This window comes from Marmota flaviventris, chromosome 8, assembly GCF_047511675.1.
Source record: "Marmota flaviventris isolate mMarFla1 chromosome 8, mMarFla1.hap1, whole genome shotgun sequence".
Classification (NCBI taxonomy): Eukaryota; Metazoa; Chordata; class Mammalia; order Rodentia; family Sciuridae; genus Marmota; species Marmota flaviventris.
This window is the reverse complement of record NC_092505.1, coordinates 97297255-97320802: the sequence shown is the minus strand read 5'-3', so window position 1 is coordinate 97320802 and position 23548 is coordinate 97297255. Positions and strand designations below refer to the sequence as shown.

The 23548-nt window shown below is 36.3% G+C and overlaps 1 protein-coding gene across 17 annotated transcripts in view; it reads right to left on the bottom strand.

The window, feature by feature from the left end:
- Positions 1 to 11011: 11011 nt before the first annotated feature.
- Positions 11012 to 23548, bottom strand: part of Mecom (MDS1 and EVI1 complex locus) — a 544883-nt gene continuing 532346 nt past the window's right edge. For 10 of the 17 annotated variants that reach the window (XM_071615485.1, XM_071615483.1, XM_071615487.1 and 7 more), the window contains 5 exons: positions 23060 to 23229; positions 20889 to 21051; positions 17108 to 17344; positions 16080 to 16263; positions 11012 to 12444 (listed from right to left, as the gene is read on the bottom strand). In XM_071615485.1, coding sequence (XP_071471586.1) covers positions 12310 to 12444; positions 16080 to 16263; positions 17108 to 17344; positions 20889 to 21051; positions 23060 to 23229 — 889 coding nt within the window. In that variant the 3' untranslated portion in view covers positions 11012 to 12309. The remainder of the gene's footprint in view (positions 12445 to 16079; positions 16264 to 17107; positions 17345 to 20888; positions 21052 to 23059; positions 23230 to 23548) is intronic. The other 7 variants (XM_071615486.1, XM_071615489.1, XM_071615491.1 and 4 more) reach the window with 2 other exon arrangements.

Sequence of the window (23548 nt, the reverse complement as noted above, 5' to 3'; positions counted from 1 at the left end):
TTTTGTGGGGATTGGCTTATTTCACTTAGCATGATATTCTCCAGCCCTATACATTTACCAGCAAATGCCATATTTCATTCTTCTTTAATGCGGAGTAATATTCCATCATATTTATATATATATATATATATATATATATATATATATATATATATATATATCACATTTTCTTTATCCATTCATCTGTTGAAGGCCATCTAGGTGGGTTCCATATCTTAGCTACTGTGAATTGCGCTGCTATAAACATTGATGTGGCTGCATCACTGTAATATGCTGATTTTAAGTCCTTTGGGTATGAACCAAAGAATGGGATAGCTGGGTCAAATGGTGGTTCCATTCCAAGTTTTCTGAGGACTCTCCATACTGTTTTCTATAATGGTTGTACCAATTTGCATTCCCAGCAGCAATGTATGAGTGAGCCTTTTCCCCCACATCCTCGTCAACATTCATTGTTGTTTGTATTCTTGATAATTGCCATTCTGACTGAGATGAGATTTGTCAACAAAAAGCAAACATAGCAAAAGCCCACAGTCAGAGGCAGGATAACTTAGGTTTCACTGAGGGAAAAAATATAAAGCACATCCACAGTCTCAGTGACTGAACTGAATAGAAGTTTATCTCTTATTCCCGGTCTATGCCCTATATGGATGGATGTTCAGGATAGAAGCAGGTATGTGCCCTTGTCATTCAGGGACCAAGGCTGAGGCTGCACCCTCCTAGAGCTCCATCATCTGAAACCTAGAGCTTTCTTCTTTTGTCACATTCAGGAAAGAGAATAGAGAAATTTGTGCATTGCCAAATAAATTATTTGGTCCAGCAAGGCTGGACTTCTCCTTAGAAGTCTTGTAGACAGAGATAGTCATACATATCTCCCTAACACAAATGTGTTCTTTTCACTATGTCCACAAAGCAACAGCACTGATCACATTGTCTAGTTAGGATCTAATAGCATCGTAGTTTCTCATGGTGCATATGCCCATGAAGAAATAGTACTTATGGCTGGTGGATTTCTATTTGCATATTCTTTTAAAGTGAAATTATTAAGATGTAAAACAATGAATGAAGACAAAGAAATGTTAAGTAAATTATGATATGGGTGGGTTTGAGGGGTTTAGAGATGCAAACATTGCAGCAATAACTAAATAATTAAAATCTGGGAAACACTATTCTTGCATGAGGTCATGGGGCAAAAACCAATAAGATTCCAGATTTTTTTGATTCTACATCTGTTCCCTTCCCACATTGCTGTTGCCTATATAATCGCCCCAAGTCACTTCTGCTAAATTAATGAGAGAAAATTCCACTAATTATTCTTTAATTTTTTTGTATGTTTGGATGGCATATTAGGAAAACCTGAAATGACTCAACAATCACTTTTTTGTTACTTCTATAAAATTTACTATATTTATAGCAAGAAAATAGACAAGAAACTACAGATTTTAAGTACATGAAAGCATAGTAAAGGCGACAACATTGGCACTAAATTAGTGATACTAAGAAGGAAATTATTTTCTATAAAGTTCATGCTAATTTCTGCATAAAGAAATTCAAAGGTTAAAACAATGTAAATCATCTTTTGGGGTTTTTGATGTTGATGTTTGGTTTGGAGGGTTTTGTTATTGAAATGGAGTCTTGCTGTATGGCCAAGACTAGCCTTGAAATTCTGAGCTCAAGAATCATCCTTGTTATGGTTTGGATATGAGGTGTCACCCAAAAGATCCTGTTAATGATCAGAGAGTTGTGATCTAATCAATGGATTAATTTATTTGATGGATTAATAATTCAAAGGGACAACTTACCATGTTGGGTAAGCAGGTGGAGTGTGGCTGGAGGAAGCAGACTACTGGGGACATGCCCTTGGAGATTATATCTTTTCCCTGGCTTGTGCTCTCTCCCTCTCTCCCTCTTCCTCTCCTTCTCTCCTTTCTCATCCCATGAGGGGAGCAGTTTCCCTCTGCCAAGTTCTTCTGCCTTCATGCTCTGCCTCACCACTGGCCCATAGCAATGGAGTCTGCAGACCATGGACAGAGACCTCGGAAACCGTGAACCCAAAATCAACTTTCCTTCTAAGTTGTTCTTGTCAGGTATTTTGGTCTCCATGGTAAAAAGCTGACTAACAGGAATCTGCCTCAGCCTCCTGAGTAGCCAGGCCTGCAGGTGTGAGCCACTGTGCCGAACTGAAATCATTCTCTTTTCGTCAGAGATTTTTGGTCCGTGGAGGTTTATAAAACAAAACTTTGAATTGACACTATCCCAGCAGATGACTTAAAAAAATCCTTTACTGATATTTACAATTTGTTCTTCTGATAATGTCTTCTTTCTTCTGTCAAGTGGAAGATCTTGAAGATCTTAGTCCTTAACTTTCAAGTGAATTTTGAAGAATGAACGGTTCCTCACCAAAACATAAAAAGTAAAATGAGCAAGCAAAGCAATAGGAAAGTCTGCCACCTTCTCTCCCTCTCAAGGCAACTTCTCCCAACTAGAAACCAGAATGCTCAGATGGCTCCGCCACCATCTGCTGCTTCATACATCCCAGGCTTGCTCATTCAGATGCTGCCTCAAATATGTCCCCTTGCATTCATTTTCACACTTCTCTGATTGTTTAAAAAAAAATTCCCCTCTCTGGTTATCACAGAGAAAATGATTGAATTTGCTAAATCACAATAATGCTGACATAAAGCATGTAATATGTCACCCTCCCTAGAGTGAAATGTTATTATTTTAGGTGAAGAGAATCTGACTATCCCAGACCAGGACGGCTTCAGTGGTGGTGACTAGAAGATATTTTTTAACAAGTTCTTTGCAGACAGCAGGCCTCCTGCCTTGGCTTCTTTGGGGTTGGGGGCTCTCCAATTACTTACTTTCCATTCAACCTGATTTAGAGAGTCTGCTGCCTATAAGACATGATTGAAAGAGGCCAGACTGTTATCCTTTAGGGACATGTTGGAGAGAAAGGACTGAAAGTTTGCTTTGCCTTCTGAGATGTCAAATCGGGTCACAGTCCTTACACAATATTTTTTTCTACCAATTTTCTTATGCTTTTATAAGCTCATACCATTCAGTTGGTTAAAGAAGCCCATTTCTGATGAGGAGTTAGAACTCCAAAGTGGAACGAAATCAATATGAATTGAGATGGGAAATGGGTACTGCACTCTACTTCTATCATATGAACAATAAATTTGTTGCCTTAAAGGCATGTGTTCTTTTAGTTGATAGCACATAAAACAAATAGGGTCCAGTGTCCATGGCATAGTCAATTTGGACACATTTAAAGGTACTCCAACTCCTGAGCTCATTATACAAGCCTTTGGGCTGAGTGCCCTTGTTGGACACCAGGACTTCCCCTCACTCCTCACTGCAGTGTCTTAGAAAGCAGAAACTTAGGTTTGAACTACAAATTAGCTGTGTGATCTCAGACCTTGAACAAAACCCTCATGCCTCATTCTAAATCTCCCTGTCATCCATAGTGAGCAGGTAGGGCTCATCCAGCTCTCAGAACTGATGATCAGAAGTCACCTTTCACTCTTGTGGACAAGGTATCTTTTTGGGCAAAGGACACTCTGCACTGTTTATCTAATTTGAAAGGAACTGTTCTGTGTGTTTTCATAATAACTTTCTCATTTAAAAAGCAACACATGTTGAGCTGCGGATGTGACTCAAGCGGTAGCGTGCTCGCCTGGCATGCGCGGGGCGTTGGGTTCGATCCTCAGCACCACATAAAAATTTTTTAAAAAAAGACGTTGTGTCCACCAAAATATAAAAAATAAATATGAAAAAATTTTCTCTCTCTTTAAAAAAAAGCAACACATGTTTATTTTTAGATAATGTAAAAAAAATGTAGATAAGCAACAAGAATAGAGCAAACAAAATCCATCCATGATCCCACCAACCAGGAAAACATTATAGTATATATATATATAGCTTCCAGATATTTGTAACCTGATTCTTCAGTTAATGATATGTTTGGACATTGTCTGTCCATGTTCTTGAACATGGGCATGCAGACAGCATGGCTTAATTCATGGGCCTCTTTCATTGATTTCTTACTACCAATGTTTTAACAGACATTGATGTATGCAAGTCCTAATGTGTAATGCTAATTTCTTAGGATGAATTCCCAAACTGAAAGTTTCTTTATCATGACTTATGCTCATAAAAAGAAATACGTGTTCTTTTAAAAGATAAGAGTAATTTGTTCTGATAGAAAACATAATCAAAAGCATACAATATAAAAAGTTGCCTCCCCACTTCCTAGAAGTAACCATGGATGACAGTTTGGTATGTGTCCTTTCAGACAATATATTTAGTTAGTCATTGATTATAAACTTTACAGAATAAGCTCTCAATTTGTCCCTAGGAATATAGTTCTGATTAAAGTAGATACCGTATGTGCATTCACGGAGCCCAAGATTTTAACAAAGCAGATCCTAAATAACACACACACACAACATCACAATTGTAACAGGTGTGTTGAATGTGTGGTACTGGTTCTATGAGAGACTAAAATAGGACTAATTAATCAATACTAACAGGTGGGAAAGAGTGAAAAGATCACGGAAAGCTTCTCTGAAAGAGTAACATATCAGTTAAAAATCTAAAAATAAGTTTATTTAGTCAACTAAGATTATGGGGATATTTAGGAGGTGGTGGGGTTCTAGGAGAAGAAGACAAGAGGGAGTTCTCCAAGTTCACCGGGTATCACTTGCAAAGTCCTCCAAAGTAGACTTGAACTTAGTGATTGATAACAACCAAGGAAATCTGAGTCAGGCAAGCGAGGAGACACTAGAGAGTTAAGCAAGAACCAGGCATGTGGCTCAAGTGGTAGCGCGCTTGCCTGGCATGCGCAGGGCGCTGGGTTCGATCCTCAGCACCACATAAAATAAAAATAAAGATGTTGTGTCCACTGAAAAGTAAATTCTCTCTCTCTCTCTCTCTCTCTCTCTCTCTCTCTCTCTCTCTCCACCCCCCTCTCTCTTTAAAAAAAATAAGAACCCCATGTCCCAGACTCCACACAGTGGGGAGCATTTCTCCTTTGCTCTAGAATGCATGCCTGCTTTAGGGCCAGATATGATGTGATGGGACCACAGGAACCAAAACCTCACTCCATCTCACTTCTCCCTTGCTGGTTGGCTGGTTGTTCCCAGTGAGGTGAGGTTGAGGCATGGGAGTGGTAGTAGCCAAAGGTCCCTGAAGGCCATCAGGGTTTCAGCAACAGCAGTAAGGATAGCCTCTGTGCAGCAGCAGCAGCAACAAGAGAAGCCACACCTCCACAGCTCTGTGGTGAGTGAGGCCTTCAGCTGCTTCCTAGTCTCAAGTAGGGCCCATTTCACGCTCTCACCCTAGAATTTTAATCTGAACCCAGAGTTGCAATAAAAGATTAAACATGATATGGTAGATTCATCTTGATAACCATCTAAGAAGCTGCCTACCTGTCCTTGCTATTGCTTACCCACTGGTTCTGGGTTGTGTCCCAGCGATCCTTCTTTATTTACTTATTTATTATCTATTTATTTTAATTAGGTATATATGACAGCAGAATGCATTTTGATTTACTGTACACAATTGCAGCACTACTCTCCATTTCTATGGTTGTACACGATGGAGCGTCACACCAAATGTGCAGTCATACATGTACCTAGGGTAATGATGTCCATCTCATTCCACCATATTTCCTGCCTCCATGTACTGCCCCTTCCTTCCCTCCTCTTTGCCAATCAAAGTTCCTCCATTTTTCCCATGCCTCTCCCTCCCGGTTATGGATCAGCATCCACTTATCAGAGAAAACATTCGGACTTTGGTGTTTTGGGGGATTGGCTTAATTCGCTTAGCATGATATTCTCCAACTCCATCCATTTACCTCTGGATGCCATGATTTTATTCTATTTTAATGCCCTGTAATATTCCATTGTGTATACATACCACAGTTTCCGTATCTATTCATCAATTGTAATGAGCCCACCCAGTTCCACCTGGTAATTTGTTTCTCAGAGTAAGTTGAATAGAATTGGATTCTTTCAGTCTGAGGAACCACAGAGATAGTGAGGGATTATTTTTCTTTCCTTTTTAATAGTGGTCAAATGGGACATTACATAAAATGCACTATCTCAGCTATTGTAAGTGTACACTTCAATAGTGACAGGTATGTCCATACTGCTGTGTAGCCAACCTCCAAAACTCTTTTCATCTTAGAAAACTAAATTCTATACCTATGAACTCCTCATTCCTCACCTCTCAGTCCCTGGCAGCCACCCTTCCACTTGCTCTCTCTAGGAACTGACTTTTCTAGGTGCCTCGATAAGTGGAATCACAGAGCACTTCTCTCTGTTTACACTTTTATTAGTGTGTTATGGTTATACATAATATTGGGGTTCATTTTGGGATTATTTCTCTTTTTGTGATTGGCTTTTTCACTTGATGAAATGTTCTCAAGTTTTCTCCATATTACAGCATGTCAAAATTTCCTTCCTTTCCCCCCTATTATTATTTATTGGTATGTTTTAGTTAAACCTGACAATAGAATTCATTTTGACATAATTATAAAAGCACAGAATATTTGTTTTAATTTAGTCCCCAGCACTTGCTCTTCCCCTCCATTCCTCCTACCCCCCTCTGTTCTCTTCCCTCTGTTCTACTGATCTACTTGCTATTTACTTTAAAAAATTAATGTCTTGTGGATGAATATACATGATGTTGAGGTTCACTGTGGTGTATTCATATATGTACACAGGAATGGTATGTCATTCCATTCCCTATCCCATCTTTCCTCCCCTCCCTTCATTCCCTTTTGTCTACTCCACTGATCATTCTTCTATTCTTTTTAATTTTCATCCCTCCTCTTTATTTTGGATTAACTTCCACATATCAGAGAAATCATTCAACCTTTGACTTTTGGGGACTGACTTATTTCACTTAACATGATAATCTCCAGATCTAGCCATCAACCTGCAAATGCCATGAAGTCATTCTTCTTTCTGACTAAGTAATACTCCATCTTTTGGCTACTATGAAAAAAATGCTGCCATAAACGTGGATGTATAAATCTCTCTTACAGACCCTGATTTTAATTCCTTTGGGTATATACCCAGAGTTAGAATCCTAATTTTTTAAGGTGCCTCCACACACTTTTTCATAGTGGCTGCACTGTTTTACATTCCCAGCAACAGCACAGAGCTCTGATTTCTCCATGCTCGTGCCAACAATAGTTATTTTCTTTTTTGAATAGTAGCCATCCTACCAACTAATGGATCTGAGAAGTTCTTTTATTTTTTAAAATATATATAGTGCCAAAGACAGTCTCTCCTATTCACAAATAGTTACAAAAAAATGATAAACAGTTAAATACTAACCCATCTCTTGGGAAAGAGTTGGCCAGCTCCTTTAACTCTCCTTAAGGCTCTGGGCCCAATCAGTTAGCTAAATTTCTTCTTGCACTCTTCTCCCTCCCCCTCCCTTTCTCCCATTAGCAATTCCTTTGAACCTGATAAGTACACTTCCAAACTGCACTTGATTTTGCATTTACTTTCTCTCATGATGAGTCTGTTAACCATTTCAGAAAGGGCTTAAATTATGCCATATTATTGAATTAAAAAACATAAGTTTGGGGTAAATCTTTCTTTTTCATAAAGGATAAGAAAGAAATTCAAGCCACCTGCAAGGAATTTGCAAATAAGATGACTAAGGCCCTTATTAAGGAATTAATTAGGATCTTTCAAAAGCACTGGTGTTGTTGGTTCTGACTTGAGATAACCTGAATTTTAAAACCCTGGGAACCACCTTGGCACCCACCTTGCAAGCTCTTCACAGCCAAAACTTAGTCGCCTAAATGTCTAGGGGCATGTTTACCTCTCTAACAGGCTGGATCTCCACGGGGTACATTTCCTGTTTTGGAACATTCTTTTTTGGCTTTTGTTCTACTGTACCTGAACCAGGAGGTCTGAAACACTGAGTGTACCTCCCTCCCGAAATTCTCTGCCAACCGCTTCCCAGCTGGGTTACTTTGAGCAAATTTCTTAAACTCTCTGACCTCCAGTGTCCTCCTCTGTAAACAGGAATAAAACTGTTTGCCTGTAGTCCTATTGTGAAGATTAATTGAATAATAGATATACATGTTCCCAGCATGATAGACATAACAAGCAGTTTAATGAATGTTTTATGTAGCGCTTTTTTTTTTTTGCTGCTGTTATTAAAGGAATCCACCGGAGCAATTATAAAGGAGAAAAATTTATTTGAGGGCTCATAGGTTCAGAAGTCTTAGTCCATAGAAAAAGCCGGCTTCATGCCTCTGGCCTCGGGGTGAGGCAGAACATCATGGCGGAAAAGTATGGCAGAGGGAAGCAGCTCACATGGTGATCAGAAAACAGAGACTCTATTCTCCAGATGCAAAATATATACCCCATAGCCATGCCCCCAGTGAATCACTTCCTCCAACCACACCCCACCTGCCTCCAGTCACTATTCAGTTAATCCTATCAGGGATTAATCCACTAATTATATTAAGGCTAGAAACCAATCATTTCTTCTGCAAACCTCTTGTGTTGCCTTATACATGAGCTTTTGAGGGAGACACCACATCTAAACCATAACAATGAATAACTCACTTTATTTATTTATTATTTTATTTATTCTGTACAGAATAAGATTGGTAGACATTCATTATCTGAAAATAAAATTATAAATGTGTTTACTCTTCAAATGTGTTTTCTGGACTATTCTTGAAGGTTTTTGAGAGCTCTCTAGAATTATAATGGGAAAAATTTCCAAGAGATTTAAATACATAATAGTGACTAGAGTTACTAACAATATAATGTGTATACTTGAAAATTTTGCTGAGAGTAGGCTTCTTACCACAAAAATTATGTGATATAATGCATGTATTAATTAATTTGATTTAGTCATTCCACAACATATATAAAAATATATTGCACATCATAAATAAATACCATTTTTATTTATCCACTGAAGAATAACAATTGTATTGAATATTTCATGTTTTCAAAGGGCTAACCTTTCTTTGGAACTGGGAATGTGGCTTGACAATAGAGAGTGTACTTAATATGAATAAGGCCCTTAGTTCAATCCCCAGCACCAGAAAAAAAAAAATTCTTCTAAAGAAACTTCCATATCTACCTTTGCATGATCTAGATTCCTCATATTATAAAACATTCCTCTTAGCATAGTGTTTGTATACATTATACATACACATATCTCTATTCCTTTAATTCTTCCCATGAAAATTATAAAATGCCTTGCATTTGCAGAACCTTGACCTAATATTTTCAAAACCTTATTTTGAATTTTAACATTCACAGAAACACTGTGCAGTAGCAGAAATGGGCTTATTATCCTGGTTTCACAGATGAGATTTTGGAAGCTATGTGACTTTCCCAAGACTTTGAAGCCAGTAAACAGTAGAGCCAGAACTCAAACCCAGGCCTTCCGTTTCCAAGTCTCAGATTGTCTGCGATGCAACTCACTGCCTCCCCCCAGGGCCATGTGGTGAACTGTTGGCAAAATAAATGGAAAAAAAGAAAGAAAAAAGCAGAAATGTAAGGCTTGAAAGCCTTTTTGGAATTTGGAGGAATAAGCATTAGGGAACAACCGAAATGACATGATCAAAGTCTAACGAGAAGTAAGAAGCGCTGGGAGTATTTGAATTGCTTTGAAATTTATAGGTATATTTTTAATACCAAAAAAAAAAAATGTGTAGACCTTCCCCATCTCTACTTTCTCCAATGTGTTATTCTTATGTCCTAAAACTAGATTCCTATTCTCCTTCATTTATGGACTTATAGCTTTAAGTATATTTTCTGAATACTTCTTCCTATCTATACTTTCTAATAAAAAAAAAAATCAATACATCTATCCCATGTTTTTAATTCCTATACAACACTCAGAAGCCATGCAAGGGGATTCTCTTATATTGTGACTAAGAATGAATAAATGAAGGAAGGAATTACCCTGGATATATTTTCACATGTCAACTTTATTTGTTCTTCAGGACTTGTTAAGCGAAACCCCTACAGCCAGCCAAAATTGGAATAACCATTCTAAAATAAATTGGCATTATATTAAAGGAGCAAAGAAAAAAATTCATAATGGCTCCCCCACAGGATAACTTCTCTTTGCAAGTTCCGCTCATTACACTCCAGCTCTGCGTATACATATGTGAACACTCAGAAACAAAGTATATTCATGGAAATTGAAATGTCCTTGCTTATACCAGTGAAAACAGAAAACAACCTACATTTTCAACATAATTAAAATTCTTGGAGAAATTATAGTAGATCAAACTTGACAGAAAACATTGAGTAACCACTAAATGATTATTTTGCACAATTTTTAGCAGCATGCAGTGATATTTTCTTTTCTTTCTTTTTTCTGCCACAAGTAAGAAAATGCAAAACCATGTTTACACTCTGATTGCAAGCTATAAAAAAAAAAAAGATAGATTGCATGTGGACCAAAACTTAAAAGGAATGTAGAAAAGTTAAAGGTATTTTCCCCTCCTCTTGAATTAGGTTAACAGTATTGGTATTATTAGCCGCAAAAATAAGAAAGCTCGGTTTGGCATGTAAAATCCAGAAAAATCCAGTAGAAAAACTAAGTTGCTTCCTGCCCTAGAGAAAATGGGTGCTGTGGACATGGAATGCTAGTACCCAGGAATGGGTACATGGGTAGTGGTGGAAAGTTCAGCACCGCAAACACAACTCATTGCTGGTCAAGAGCTATCAGTATGTCATCGCAAAACAACACAGACATGCTTCAGATTCCAGGTTTTTGTTAGGACATCAAGGTTCCAAACACTGTATCTTTAAATCACTTGACCTCAAAGGAGAACTAAAATCACATGAGAAGGAAAACACCACACGGTGGGAGAGGATAATCCTTTTTGTAAGTCTTTATTTTTTTTTAGTTGCTCCTCCCATAGTAATGCACTGAAAGGCATAACAGTTTATATTGTACAAAGCATTTGAAGAAAGTACCTCAACTTGCCGATTATTTCAAAATGAGATTACAAACAAAAAAAGAAAACAAATCTGGTTCCTCGATAAAGGGCAAAATAACTGAATACAGTCTGTTATTTACTTTTCTCTTTTAACATAATGTCAGGAACACTTCATTTTACAAATAGGATTAACATGAACATAACGTCGCACAAGCTTGCAGACGACCAGCATAAAATACGGGGGTACAGTTTTTAATCAGAAGAATCATGCTTTCATGAAAGAAATTATAATCGTTTATACAATTGAATCAATTTCAGTATTACAAAAACTAAGTTGCATCTATTCGTATTTAGTTCATTAAGAATGAAAAACAAAACAAACAACAACAACAACAAAAAAAGGAATGTTAAGAAAAGCCAAACACCATTTGGCACTCCCATACACAGGTCGAGTCACCTTGGTCCTTGAAATTCAGAAAGGGGTGTGCCTCAGACATCATAAAATAGTGGCTGACTGAAACAGTGCTATTTTAATCAACAAACAGAGTTTGCCAACAAATAAATACATGATACACGCAACACACACAAAAAAAATTTAAACATTAAAAAACAGTGACATGATTGTCTAAAATTAAGATGTTATTACAAGGATTTGGCAAACATTTTATTAGTGGTACAGCGGTATTGGTGATGAATGGGTTAGGTCACTGACTTAACCTCTTTGAGCATGAACATCCATAGTTTACAATATACACATACCCTTTTCCCCTAGTTTTAAACAATGTACTTAAGAAGGCAAAAGTTAATTGTGGAACAATTTCTCCCTGTTATCAATTTCTATAATAATTGACTGTGCATTTCATCCAACTACTTCCATCTTCAAAGGGTTAAATTACATAAAACTTTAACAAAGGAAAAAAAAAACTTAAAAATCTGTAATTGAAAGCAACTGTTCCCAATCATGTCAGGTGATCTTGTACAAACAAGAATTCAGTTTCTATGGAGTGTTCATCGTATCAATGCTGCCAGCTCAACTGCCCCTCTCACCCATCCACACCCTAGGGCAGGGGGAACTAGAAGGTGCCTTCTGCCCAGCAAGGTTTTCCTTGACTCATTTTAAGCCAAACTGATCCTCCGGAAGTCAGCAGCTGCCTTTGCTGTGCAAAACAAAATATTGAGAATAAATAGTTTCCTTTTTCTTTCTTTCTTTTTTCTTTAATCATTTCAGTTTAAGGTCACCAGACTTTAAATGAGTGACCCTTCGGGTTTATAAGGCATTCTGCTCAGCAGTCTTGTACATAGTCCTATATGAAAGAGCCATGCTACTGTTGGACTTGGTCCCACTCTGGTCAACCTTGGTAATGTCATACGTGGCTGATGGACTGGATGGCACTGGATTCCGCAGCAGCCCTTGCCATGCTGTGCCACACGTTGGAAGAACTGTGGGATGTAGAATGGAGGGACTCCTTGTCGGACAATGACAGCATCATAGCATATGCCTGAAGTAAAAAGGAGAGACCCAGTAAATGGCTTTTGAAAAACACCACTTTTGATTTGTAGAATGTAGGTGAATGTTGGGAAGGGAGGGGACCCTGGGTAGGAGCATCATTCATGATTGTGTTTGGTAAAGGGGGCATGTATTTTTGTTAAAAATGACATATGACATGGGATCACTGTTGATCTACAGTATCTAGGGGTCACAAATGGGATGCATCTTACCAAACAAAAATTAATTATTCTACCTAAAAGGTCAACAGCACTTCATCCTTCAGGATAACCATAAGGAAAGTCATCCATCTTACATATGTTCAACTCACCAAAGAGATTATTGTGTACTTAAGACTGAAGCTAAAAACACTAATTAATAGATCTAGACCTGCCTTGACAGAGCTGTGGTCTGATGGAGCAGTCTGACTCTAGTACCTGTGACCTCCAAAGGGGAAATGACCTGCCCAAAGTCACTCAACTAGATAGAAGAACTAAAACTGACTTCTGCCCAACTTTTAATCCAATGTCCTTTCTCCAATTTTCTTCATGCCTGAAACAGTCACAGCCAACCCCCAAGGACCTTGAGTGTTGGGGTGGGTCAAATCAGCTCCACCAGAAAAATAAAACGAAGCACGAGACCTAACAACGTCCTGAGCGCTTTGTGCGCAGGCGCCTGCCAAGCAGAAGGTGCATGAAGGTGCTCTGTAAAGAAGTAGTCTTTCTTCCCTATTATCATGTCAAATTCTAAATAACTGTTCAGAGAATCCCCCATTTACTGCCAAGTGAAATATTCAAATGAAACGTTTGGTCTTGACTTGTGAGTGAACTTTTCACTGTTGATTTACTATTGTTGGTCTCATCCATTGCTAAACTTGCTTGTCAAAATGCTGTTGAAGTGGAATCATTAAAGTCCTGCCAAAGACATTCCACTGTCTGTAAACAAAGACAAAATGCCTCTGTTGTTAGGCAGAATTTCATCTCTGGGAGTCATGCTGAGACATGTGGCCAGTCTGTGGTTTCTTCTGTAATCATGCCATTCAGTTAGAAATCTGCCCTTACAGGCTGATTTTGATTTGCTGGGTCATTGCTCTGAATGTACACATTTGACTTTTATGTATGCAATTTGCTTTCTGGACCTGTATAAAACCACAGTATCCATTTAACACATATTGCTTAAGTATGTATTCAATGCCAGGCACTGTATTAGGCCCTAAGAAATCAAGGGAAAGAATATAGAGCCCTTGTCCTTTGTAGAGTTTAAAGTATGTGGTAAGTGAGCATCAAACTTAAATTACTCAAATTATGCGCCCACTTTTAGAGATCAAAATAATAAAGAATATTCTGGAATAGTTTTAATAGCTGTTTTTTTCCAGTATTTGGGAAAGATGAAAGGGAGTATAGAGAAAATTTTAGAATACTGAGTTTGAATTTGGATTCTACCTTGCCTCTACTTGCCCGGCTGTGTGAACTTGGGCAAGTTACTTTACCTCAGAAGTTTTACTTTCCTCATACAAAAAGGCAATAACAATAATAGTACTTGCCTCCAAGGGTTATGAAGGAATCACATTCTAACTTACATAAAGAGCTTAGTTCAGCGCACTTATATAGATAGTACCTATTTCCATAAAATTAGTTTCTATAGAATAGGGTTTTTCAGAGAAGATTCCATGCAGAATGCAGCTATTGTAGTATTGGTCAACTATTTTGGATTCAATCACTATAAAAATCACAGAGTGTAAATGTATAAATGTTTTGAATAAAGTATCTGAACCTTCAGATACTAATAAAATGGCAAATATAGAATATCTACCTTTTGATAATCAAAAGAAATGAACACTTTCATGTACAAGGATCAATGTCTAGCACATAACTGACAATTGATAAACCATGAATAAAAGAATGAATGAATGAATGAATGAAGAGTCTCATGAGACAAAGTCAATTTGCATAAAGCCTCACTGTTTATAAATCAATATATATCATATAATCAAGTAAGAAGAAAAGTATGAGCTAGGATTGCAGAATGTTAGTTTACGGAATGCTAGCATTACTTGTGATGATAAGAGTTAAATAAGCAGGGATTTGATATCAAAATGCTAGTACATAAATATATATCATATATATTATCTCTAATATAGGCCTTTTTGCTTTCTATAACATCTGACAATTTCTGAAAGTTTTAGATATTGTATATTATAATGAAAAGTATTTTGAATAGAATAACTAAAAGAAATTTAAAGAGAGCACAAATCCCCCCTGGTATCTCTGATCTGCTAAGAAGGAAGAATGGGAAGTAAAGGGGTTAAAATAATACTAGCTACCTCTTTGTGCATGTCTCCAAGTGAAAATGAAAGGTCTATTCTTGCTAGTTTACTTTTAATATTAAAAATTGAAAAGTTCACTTTCATCCCCATTAAGAAGAAGAAAGGAATATCTTCCCCATATGCCCCCCATACAGTGAGGACATTGTCCCCATGCATAGTCCTTAAGAGATGCTCTCAAGGAAGTGGGGGTGGGCTATAGAAGTCGCTAGTGTTGAGGCTGGCTGCCTTCACTTCAATATGTACGGTTAGACCATTAACTTGGTCATAACCATAACCTGGTCTATCACCATACATAATACCTTGGACCTTTCATTGAATTGAATAACATTTGAAGATCTATATTATCACATTGACACAATGCCTTCCCACTGTCCTTGACATGTTACTGTTTTGTCTTTTAAGACGAGCCCGGAACATCTCAGCCAAAAAGGGAAATCATTTCCAAATATATAAGCTAATAATGGTCACATTGTTTGACAGGTTGGGTCACTTCAAAAATGACCACAATGGATCAAACAATCCAATCAATTTGATCAATAAAGATGGTAAGAGGATGTTTCTACTTCTTTTTTACCATTAGTTGACCTGAATGAATAGTGGCTGAATACAGATGTCAAAAAGAAACTATTGGCTTTCTTAACTCTTTAGTAAAAGAACAGAGGCCCTTTTAGTTGATGTTTATGGATCCTCCAATAGATTTGCTTTTAGTTACTGTAATGAAGTACCATCCATTCATCCAAGAAAACCTGGTAGGTTTTATTTCCAGATCTGCCACTAAGTTAGCGTAGATCTTTGACATCTCATTTCATTTCTAATCTTCAGTTTACTCCTAAGTTCTATAGTCTGATGAATTGTTCATGAAAAATACATAAAAATTTACTACCTGTAGGAAAGGGAAAAAATAAAATTTGTTTTCCCCAAATCTTGCAACATAATTATGTGGACAAAAAAAATCATAAATTAAAATTTCAAATACAAAATAATTAGAAAATTGTTCTGAAGAATTTGTTTGTGGAAAACAAATCTTACGGACTACCTATACCAAAGGAAGGGGACTGCAAAGTAAAGGAGAGATTGCAGTAGGGTGAGGTGTGCCCCAGGAATTTCTGTGTAGAATGTAGCCATGTCAAATGTTGCACTGGTGAACTCTTTTGGATTTGTCATATACAGTGTACAGCGAGGAACCCTGGGGATAAAGCATCTGAACCTGCTTGGATTCAAGAATATTATGAAGAAAGACTATCAACTTTTTGCTAATCAAAGGAAATGTACATTTTCATGCACAACATCACCATGATGCTTTACTACAGGAAAACATGTACCTGTGATTTGGACTTTCTGTGTAACGGCTGTTTAAGTTCCTCTGGCACATGGGAAGTACTAAAAGAAGACAGCTCAGCTTCAGTATATTGATTATCTTCCATTTTCCTCATTTTGAGGCTATCTGTGAAGTGCCTTATATGATCTAGAGCAGAAAGTCCAGTTTTATATTCTTCCTCTTTATACCTAAAATGAACAACCAATGGGAAAGCACAGAAGTTTTTTTTTTCCTTTTTCAGTTTGTCATCTGATCAAATCACTTTCATTTGACCCTATACAGCTGTTGAACTTTGTACTGTATTTGCAGTATAAAGTTGCACACGTGGTGGTTGGATTCTTTAAAATACTTACAAGTATATCTTGAAATATATTTCCCTTAACATTTTGAATGACTGAAGTCAAGCATATATTTGACATAAAGTCAATGACACATTAAGCCAGCCATGTGTGAAGACAGAATTCATACATTTAAAATTTCCATGTAAAGCCAAGCTAGATATGAAAATATGCAGTCAGCACACATTATCTTCATGAAAATATAATATCTCCATCAATTTAACTGTTTGGTTATTTTTTTCCATTTAAAAATTTATCATCTATGTAAATTACATATATATCTAATGAAGTGAAATTTATCTTAATAACACTTGACTGATGATCATGCCGAATTACTGAATGAATTAGATAATGCTGAAATCTCTATTTTCCTTTGGGTTTCATAAAAGTAAAGTCTAAAATTAAATGACTGCATGTTTGTGTAATTTTCACTTATCCTTCCTACCGGGTTAACCAGCGTTCCACAAACATTAATGTACTCATGTTTTCAGATTATGTTGATGGCCACCTCATGTTCCTCTATGTAAAACCAATACACTGTGTGTGCCTTGCTGATTCAAATTTAATTTTTAAAATTCATTACTCACAAATTCCTTCTCACTGAAATGTTCTAAGGGACAAACAGAGCAGGAGGAGTTGCAGCTGTGTGTGGGTCTACTCTGGCTTAGCTTCTGAAGTCACCAAAGGTGCTCACCTCACTGGGGATGTCTTACAGCTCATCTCCAGACCACTGGCTTCTTCAAAGTCATCCTCAGTGTTTCCTTCATGTAAATTACTTGCCACTGATTCCTTTCTGGGTTTCCCAGTCAGATCATTGTCTTCATCATCCTCATCTAACAACACTTCATCTTCTACTTCTTCATCATCCAGTAAATCTGAATTTTGACTGGTCACCAAAGCCTTTTCATCCTTAAAGTGACTGCCATTCATTCTTTCAAAAGCATAAGAATAAAAAGCTTCAATCATTGGTTTAATTTTTAAACATGTAGTTAGTTTTCTTATCTTTTCCCTGACAATACTTTAGATTCTCAACTTACAAAGGGAAATTTTTGTTGTTTACGTTCTGTGGCAACCTTGGGAAAATGATATAATTCCATAAATAAGAAAATGAAGAAAAGAAATAATTGAATGATTATTCAGATTATAAATGGAGTTTCTGGCAGAACCGGAAGAACAATCTGAGACTCTGATTTCTTATCAGACCTTTGCCTTATAAATGATATTGTTATTTACAATATAAAAAGCCCCAAAATATTTTCTCTACATAATGTACCTAATCACCATTTAAGTACCCACCACTTAAAAGAGTTGATTTCTGGGGAAAATTCATAACAACAGGCAACACTGACAATAGCTTCTACACATCCACTTGAAGTAAATCTATGAATTCGAAGAAGACGTGTAACTAGCAGCCAAGGACCAACTGGTATTTACTCTTCCTAGGTGACATTAGTGGTTAACTTGGACACTTCACCCAACCTTGAAAGTGATGGATACCTCATTTATTTGTAATATCTCCAAATCATTCTTAATAGTCTGAGTGTGAAAAAGTTCCTTGTTTCCCAGGAAAATACTGAAGTAGGAAGTGAATAAAAATGGAATTGTACTGATTTCTGAAGTTTTCCTTAAGAAGCAGGTCTAATATAATGATGCAAAATAATATAGTATTTTTATTAAAAAGTCGTATGCAAGATTTTGCTTACACAGGTTATAATATGCAGATCAAGAATAATTTAAAAAATTAATTACCCAGGAATTTAATATACTTGAGGGTATTTATGAAATTATAGTAAGCTTCTCAGGCTCTCAAATGAACATTAAAATAAGGGTAATTTGGATTTCAGTTTTGACATGAAATTTATAAATTGTAATTGGTTACAAAGTAAGTGTAAACAGTTTGCTCTAGAGAATATTTTGCTCAAGTTCAGAACACTTGTTAGGGATGGAAACATCATGGCTATCCAGACATCCTAACTTCTGGGCCATTCACAGTTTTCCCATTTTGCCTTGCTCTTTTATCTACTTATTAATTCAGAAAACTCAGAGAGACTGTTAAATTACTGTTATAGTCATGTATGACTTTCACAAGTAATGTAAACATTTTTCAGATTATGGGAGATCGGGTATCAGTAATTTATCCCCATAATTTTTTCATATAAAAATGAGCAGAGCTTAGTACTTAGATTTCCAGAATAAAATTAATCCATAAATAAAACAATCTTGGCTATGACAGATGCACATACTAAAAATTCATTTGACCAGAAAAAGTCATATCATTATTATTAAGTATTTTATATAACCAATCTTTTAACCTCTTTTATCAAAGAATGATGAAAACATATTTCGCACAGACATAAATTATTAGTTTCCAGATACGCTGCCAACTTGCTAGCTAGAACAGATCAAAATTGTTATTTTTTTTTCAAATGAAAGAATAAGTAAAAGAACAAAAGTGCATGGATGAAAACCAAAAGTAACAAAAGCCAACATAATTAAGACAATCTTTTTGTTAATTATGCTTTCAAATGTGGCAATTTATAGGGGATAAATTATTCATCAAAAGTAGCCTGATAGGAGCAGAGGAGGGAAAAGCTGGATGATTCAACCTTCTTACTTGTGTGCTGTTTAGACATGTTGAAGCCAGATGTTGTGACACAGACTCACAGATCTCCAGTTAAGAGCTAGGAAATCTGAACAGGCATCTCAGAATTCAAACTGTATCTTCTGTTCAGTTTTTTTTTTTTTTTTTTTAATTTGCATCTTGTCAATATCATTATCAAAATTTAAGATTGTGCTTCTTACTTGCTTTTACTATGTTGCTTTTCGGATCATCTGCTGTATCCTTCTGTCTGTCTCTCTCTCTCTCTCTCTCACACACACATACACACACACACACACACACACTCATGCACACGAAGGAGCAAGTAGTAGGAAGGATACAGCACAATGTATAGTTCTTATCAGATGTCTTGAACACCCAGAAAGATCTTTCCCTCCTTTTTTCCTTGGATATGCTTTTATACAAGGTAGAGAACAAAAGTGGTCGTATGTTTTTGCGATATTTTGGTAAAAATTTTTATTTAAAGCACATTTTAATGAAGAAACTACCTAAAATAATTAACCTTGATGTTTACCAGCATCAAAAATGAAGCATACTAACCCAGTGGAATTGGTGTAATGAAAAATAATTGAATTTTCATTAACAGATCTCATGTTATATTAATATTTACAATACAGCATCCCAATTTAAAAAGTCACAGGATAGTCAGGTTCAGAAAAGTGTATTTCCCAATTTCAGATACTTGATTATAACTAATAGATAAGGAAAATTGCATCCAGTAGTTTTGGCAAAATAATTTTCATGAACTTTGCATACAAGGTAATGTGGTAGGTGTTAGTTCTTATAAATAGCATTAACATTTGGTAAAAATGTTTATTTAAAGCACGTCTTAATGAAGAAACTAACTCAAATAAAGGAAATTTATTTTAACATGTTTGATATTGATATTGACAAGAGGGAGGAAGTATACCATATCACTAAAAATAAGAAGGATTTTGTCCACTGAAATAAACCACCAGAATTAAATGTGCACCAACTGAAAGAACATGAAGTAGTGATAGAATCTTAATTAATTTCAGATATTTAAGGACACTCAATGAGTATTTCATATATAAATACATATCAATATATACAACTATATATATATTTACATATATATAGAGAAAGAGAGGGAGGGAGGAGAGAGACAGAGACTCAGAGTTTTAAATTATGTATAATACACACAATATATGATCTATGATAGTAGCTAATAATGACCTGCGATTCCATTGAATCCCTCTGGGGATTTTCCATTCTCCTTTTGAAAAATTTTTTTGGGGGGCATACCGAGGATTGAACTTAGGGGTGCTTGACCACTGAGCCACATCTCCAGCTCTATTTTGTATTTTACTTAGAGACAGGGACGCACTGAGTTGCTTAGCAACTCGCTGTTGCTGAGGCTGGTCTTGAATTCGTGATCCTCCTGCTTCAGCCCCCTGAGCCGCTGGGATTACAGGTGTGTGCCACCGCATCCAGCTTCCTTTTGAAATTTTGATAAAATATTTTGTTTAGCTATCAAGAGAAGCACAATGGAGGTAAAGTCAGGGGTTCTGGAACCAGAGAAATCACGTTGAACCCCATTTATTACTTCTGTGACCTCAGCAAGTCATTTAATCTTGAATGTCTCCATTCCTTCACTGCTAAAATTATATGCACAATCCCAAAGGGTCAAGTATTATGTGTATATAGTATTTAATATGCACTAAATAAATACTAGTCATTGGTGGAAGGAGTAATAGTAGTACCACAAAAGTGAGCCCAGAAAATATATTTAGAAATACATTCATTTTAGATGTCACAGAGTTTAAAAAGTTCCTCTCTCCCTCCTCCTCTAGAAACCTAGAGGAGGAGTTTAAAAAGCAAAAACCAGCTTTACCTCTCCTCTGCATTCCTGGGAGACTGGCTACTATGGTTGCTGTTCCCAATGAAATTTCGGATTTCTGTGAAATAAGCATCTTCTTTATCATCCAGAATCGCACCTGTACTTTCCAGTTCAGAGTGAGGTGACGAGGTTGCTGTACCTGAATGGAGCAGAAAGCCTTTTGTGACAAAGATTATTATTGATGTGGCAACTTATTTTCAACGTCATTTCTTATTAATTTGATCAGTGTTGTTTCTTAAAACACAACCTTTTGAATAATAGTAACATTAGGAGGTTGAATTCTTCCCAATTTAACAAAATATGCATGCCCATCAAAATCCCTTGAAAATATTCTGACCCATTAAAGTCATGAGTTACAGTCTCCAAGGATATCATTTCTTTCACTAGCTTTCCCCACCTCCACTGTCACATGGAAATGTTTTCATTCATCTAATGCAGAGATAGGGTGAGACAAATTAAAGACAGGTCTTAAATAGTTTCAGACAGAAGAAACTGTATCCAGTCCTGATTACAATCAATGCATATTTGTTACTGCTGTACTAAAATATGTTACAAAATAGGGACTGAGAATATACTGACTATTCTGCATCTTGACTTGGGCAAAGCCATGGGTAGGCTCAGATCATAGCAGCCCAAGGACTGATGTAATAAGAAGACAACAATATTGAATCAGCCTGCTACAGGGTGATCCTCAGCTTTTCTTGCCTACAAAATTAGAATCACAATACCCATCTCATAGGACTACTTTAGTGTTTACATACATTGGCACTATTGTAAGCACTATTTATATGGTCAAACTTTACACCAACATTAGCTTTATGCTGTTTATCTTGCCCATAAAGTATCTACAATTTAATAGCTGATCACAATAGTCTATATGACAAAAACAAGAGATCAGAATGTCCCTTCCATTTAAAGAACTTTAATCTAATGAAAACTTTGAAAATTTACACATTAGATTTTCTTTTTTTACAAAATAGCTTTAATTAGAAAATTACAGGAATAGGCTATAAGTGTACACATGGCTAGAAAGTGTGGCCTGTTTTGGATACTGGATTAGATTTCTGCACTAAAATCTAATATTTAAAACCATGAATGTTAGATTTTCTTTCTTTCTTTTTTTCCTACTTTGAAATGAATAGTACAGGAAATGAACAGCATGTAGCTATAAGTAGTCACACTATTCAAATCATAAACCATGTGCCTTTATAGGCACATTTTAAAACCATGATCAATAAATGAAAGATTGATAATAAACAAATTTCTTTAAATAAATATCAGTAGTAAATCCATATTTTTTTGCACCTAAAATCTCTTTTCCTGAGCCCCATCTGAACCCCAGAAGGGTTCTCAACCTTCTAACTCATTCCTTAACATCCTAGAAAGAACCTGTGACTGCACTGGTGGATTCTGCACACATATGCACCAGGCCAATGTTAGTTACTGAGTTAGTATCTGACTCTTAGAAGCCAAAGACAAAGGACCTACAGTCCTTTCCACTAAATATATGCTTGTAGGTTTAAGGGAAAGCTATTTTTTTCTTTTGATTCATTACTTTTGATTTAATTTTACATCAGAATTAGTGACAAAAACAAGACACCTCCATGGATTGCTGTGGGTGGCTCTGATCATGTTGACAGTTTTCTATCCCTAAACTTCAAAAATGTTACCCTAGAGAGGTTCCCTGAACTGCAGTCCTCCTGCAAATGCAGCCATAGTTTCTAGGTTAATATTTAGAGTGTGGCATTCTGGAGCTGCCCCTCTGGAAATGCTTAAGGGACACATTCTGAACAACAGGTGGAAAGATTGTTCCCCGTGATTCAGGAAACCTCCACTCAGATGTCTACAGTGAGTACAATCATGGTTCTCTTTGCTTGAGATTCCCCTTTGAAACGAATCTAGCAGAATAAAATAATAATAATAATAATAATAATAATAATAATAATAATAATAACAACAACAACAACAGTCCAAATAAGGCCATTGACCTGTGCATTAACCAATGATCATACCATTCCCATGATTCCAAATTCTCAAGGGACTCTTGGTTGTAAATTTATAGTAAGATCTGATTTTGGAATCAAAATGGAAAGAAAGAAGATCACAATTATCTTTTAAAATGTGAAAAATAAAGTCATTTTTGTTCTTGTAACACAAATACTTACCAGACATGTTCCCATTCTCATGTTTCTTTAGGTGCCTGTCTAAATTGGTTTGTTGACCAAAACACCTGTCACATAAGTGACACTTAAAGGGCTTCTCCTTATTGTGGATGTTGCGAACATGCCGCTGCAAGTTGGAAGATATGCTAAATGATCTGTCACAGTATTTGCATCTGAAAAATAAGCACAGAGAAAATACTTGCAAGCAAATCAAAAGATATTTCTCAAGACTCATAAGACACAGATAAAAAATTATCACCCATGAAATGTCAGTTTAGAAAAGGCACAGGGAAGAACACTACTCACACAGTCAAGATTTCAATTCCAACAGACTTTGAAGGTTATATTTTCATGGTTTTATGAAAAAAAAGTACCAATATACTAGTGATTCTATGGCTCCCAAGTTTATTACAGCACACAGTTCTAATATTTTAAATAAACCTCACAAAACTAAGGACATCAAGAAATGAAATAATCTTTTATCTTCTGCTT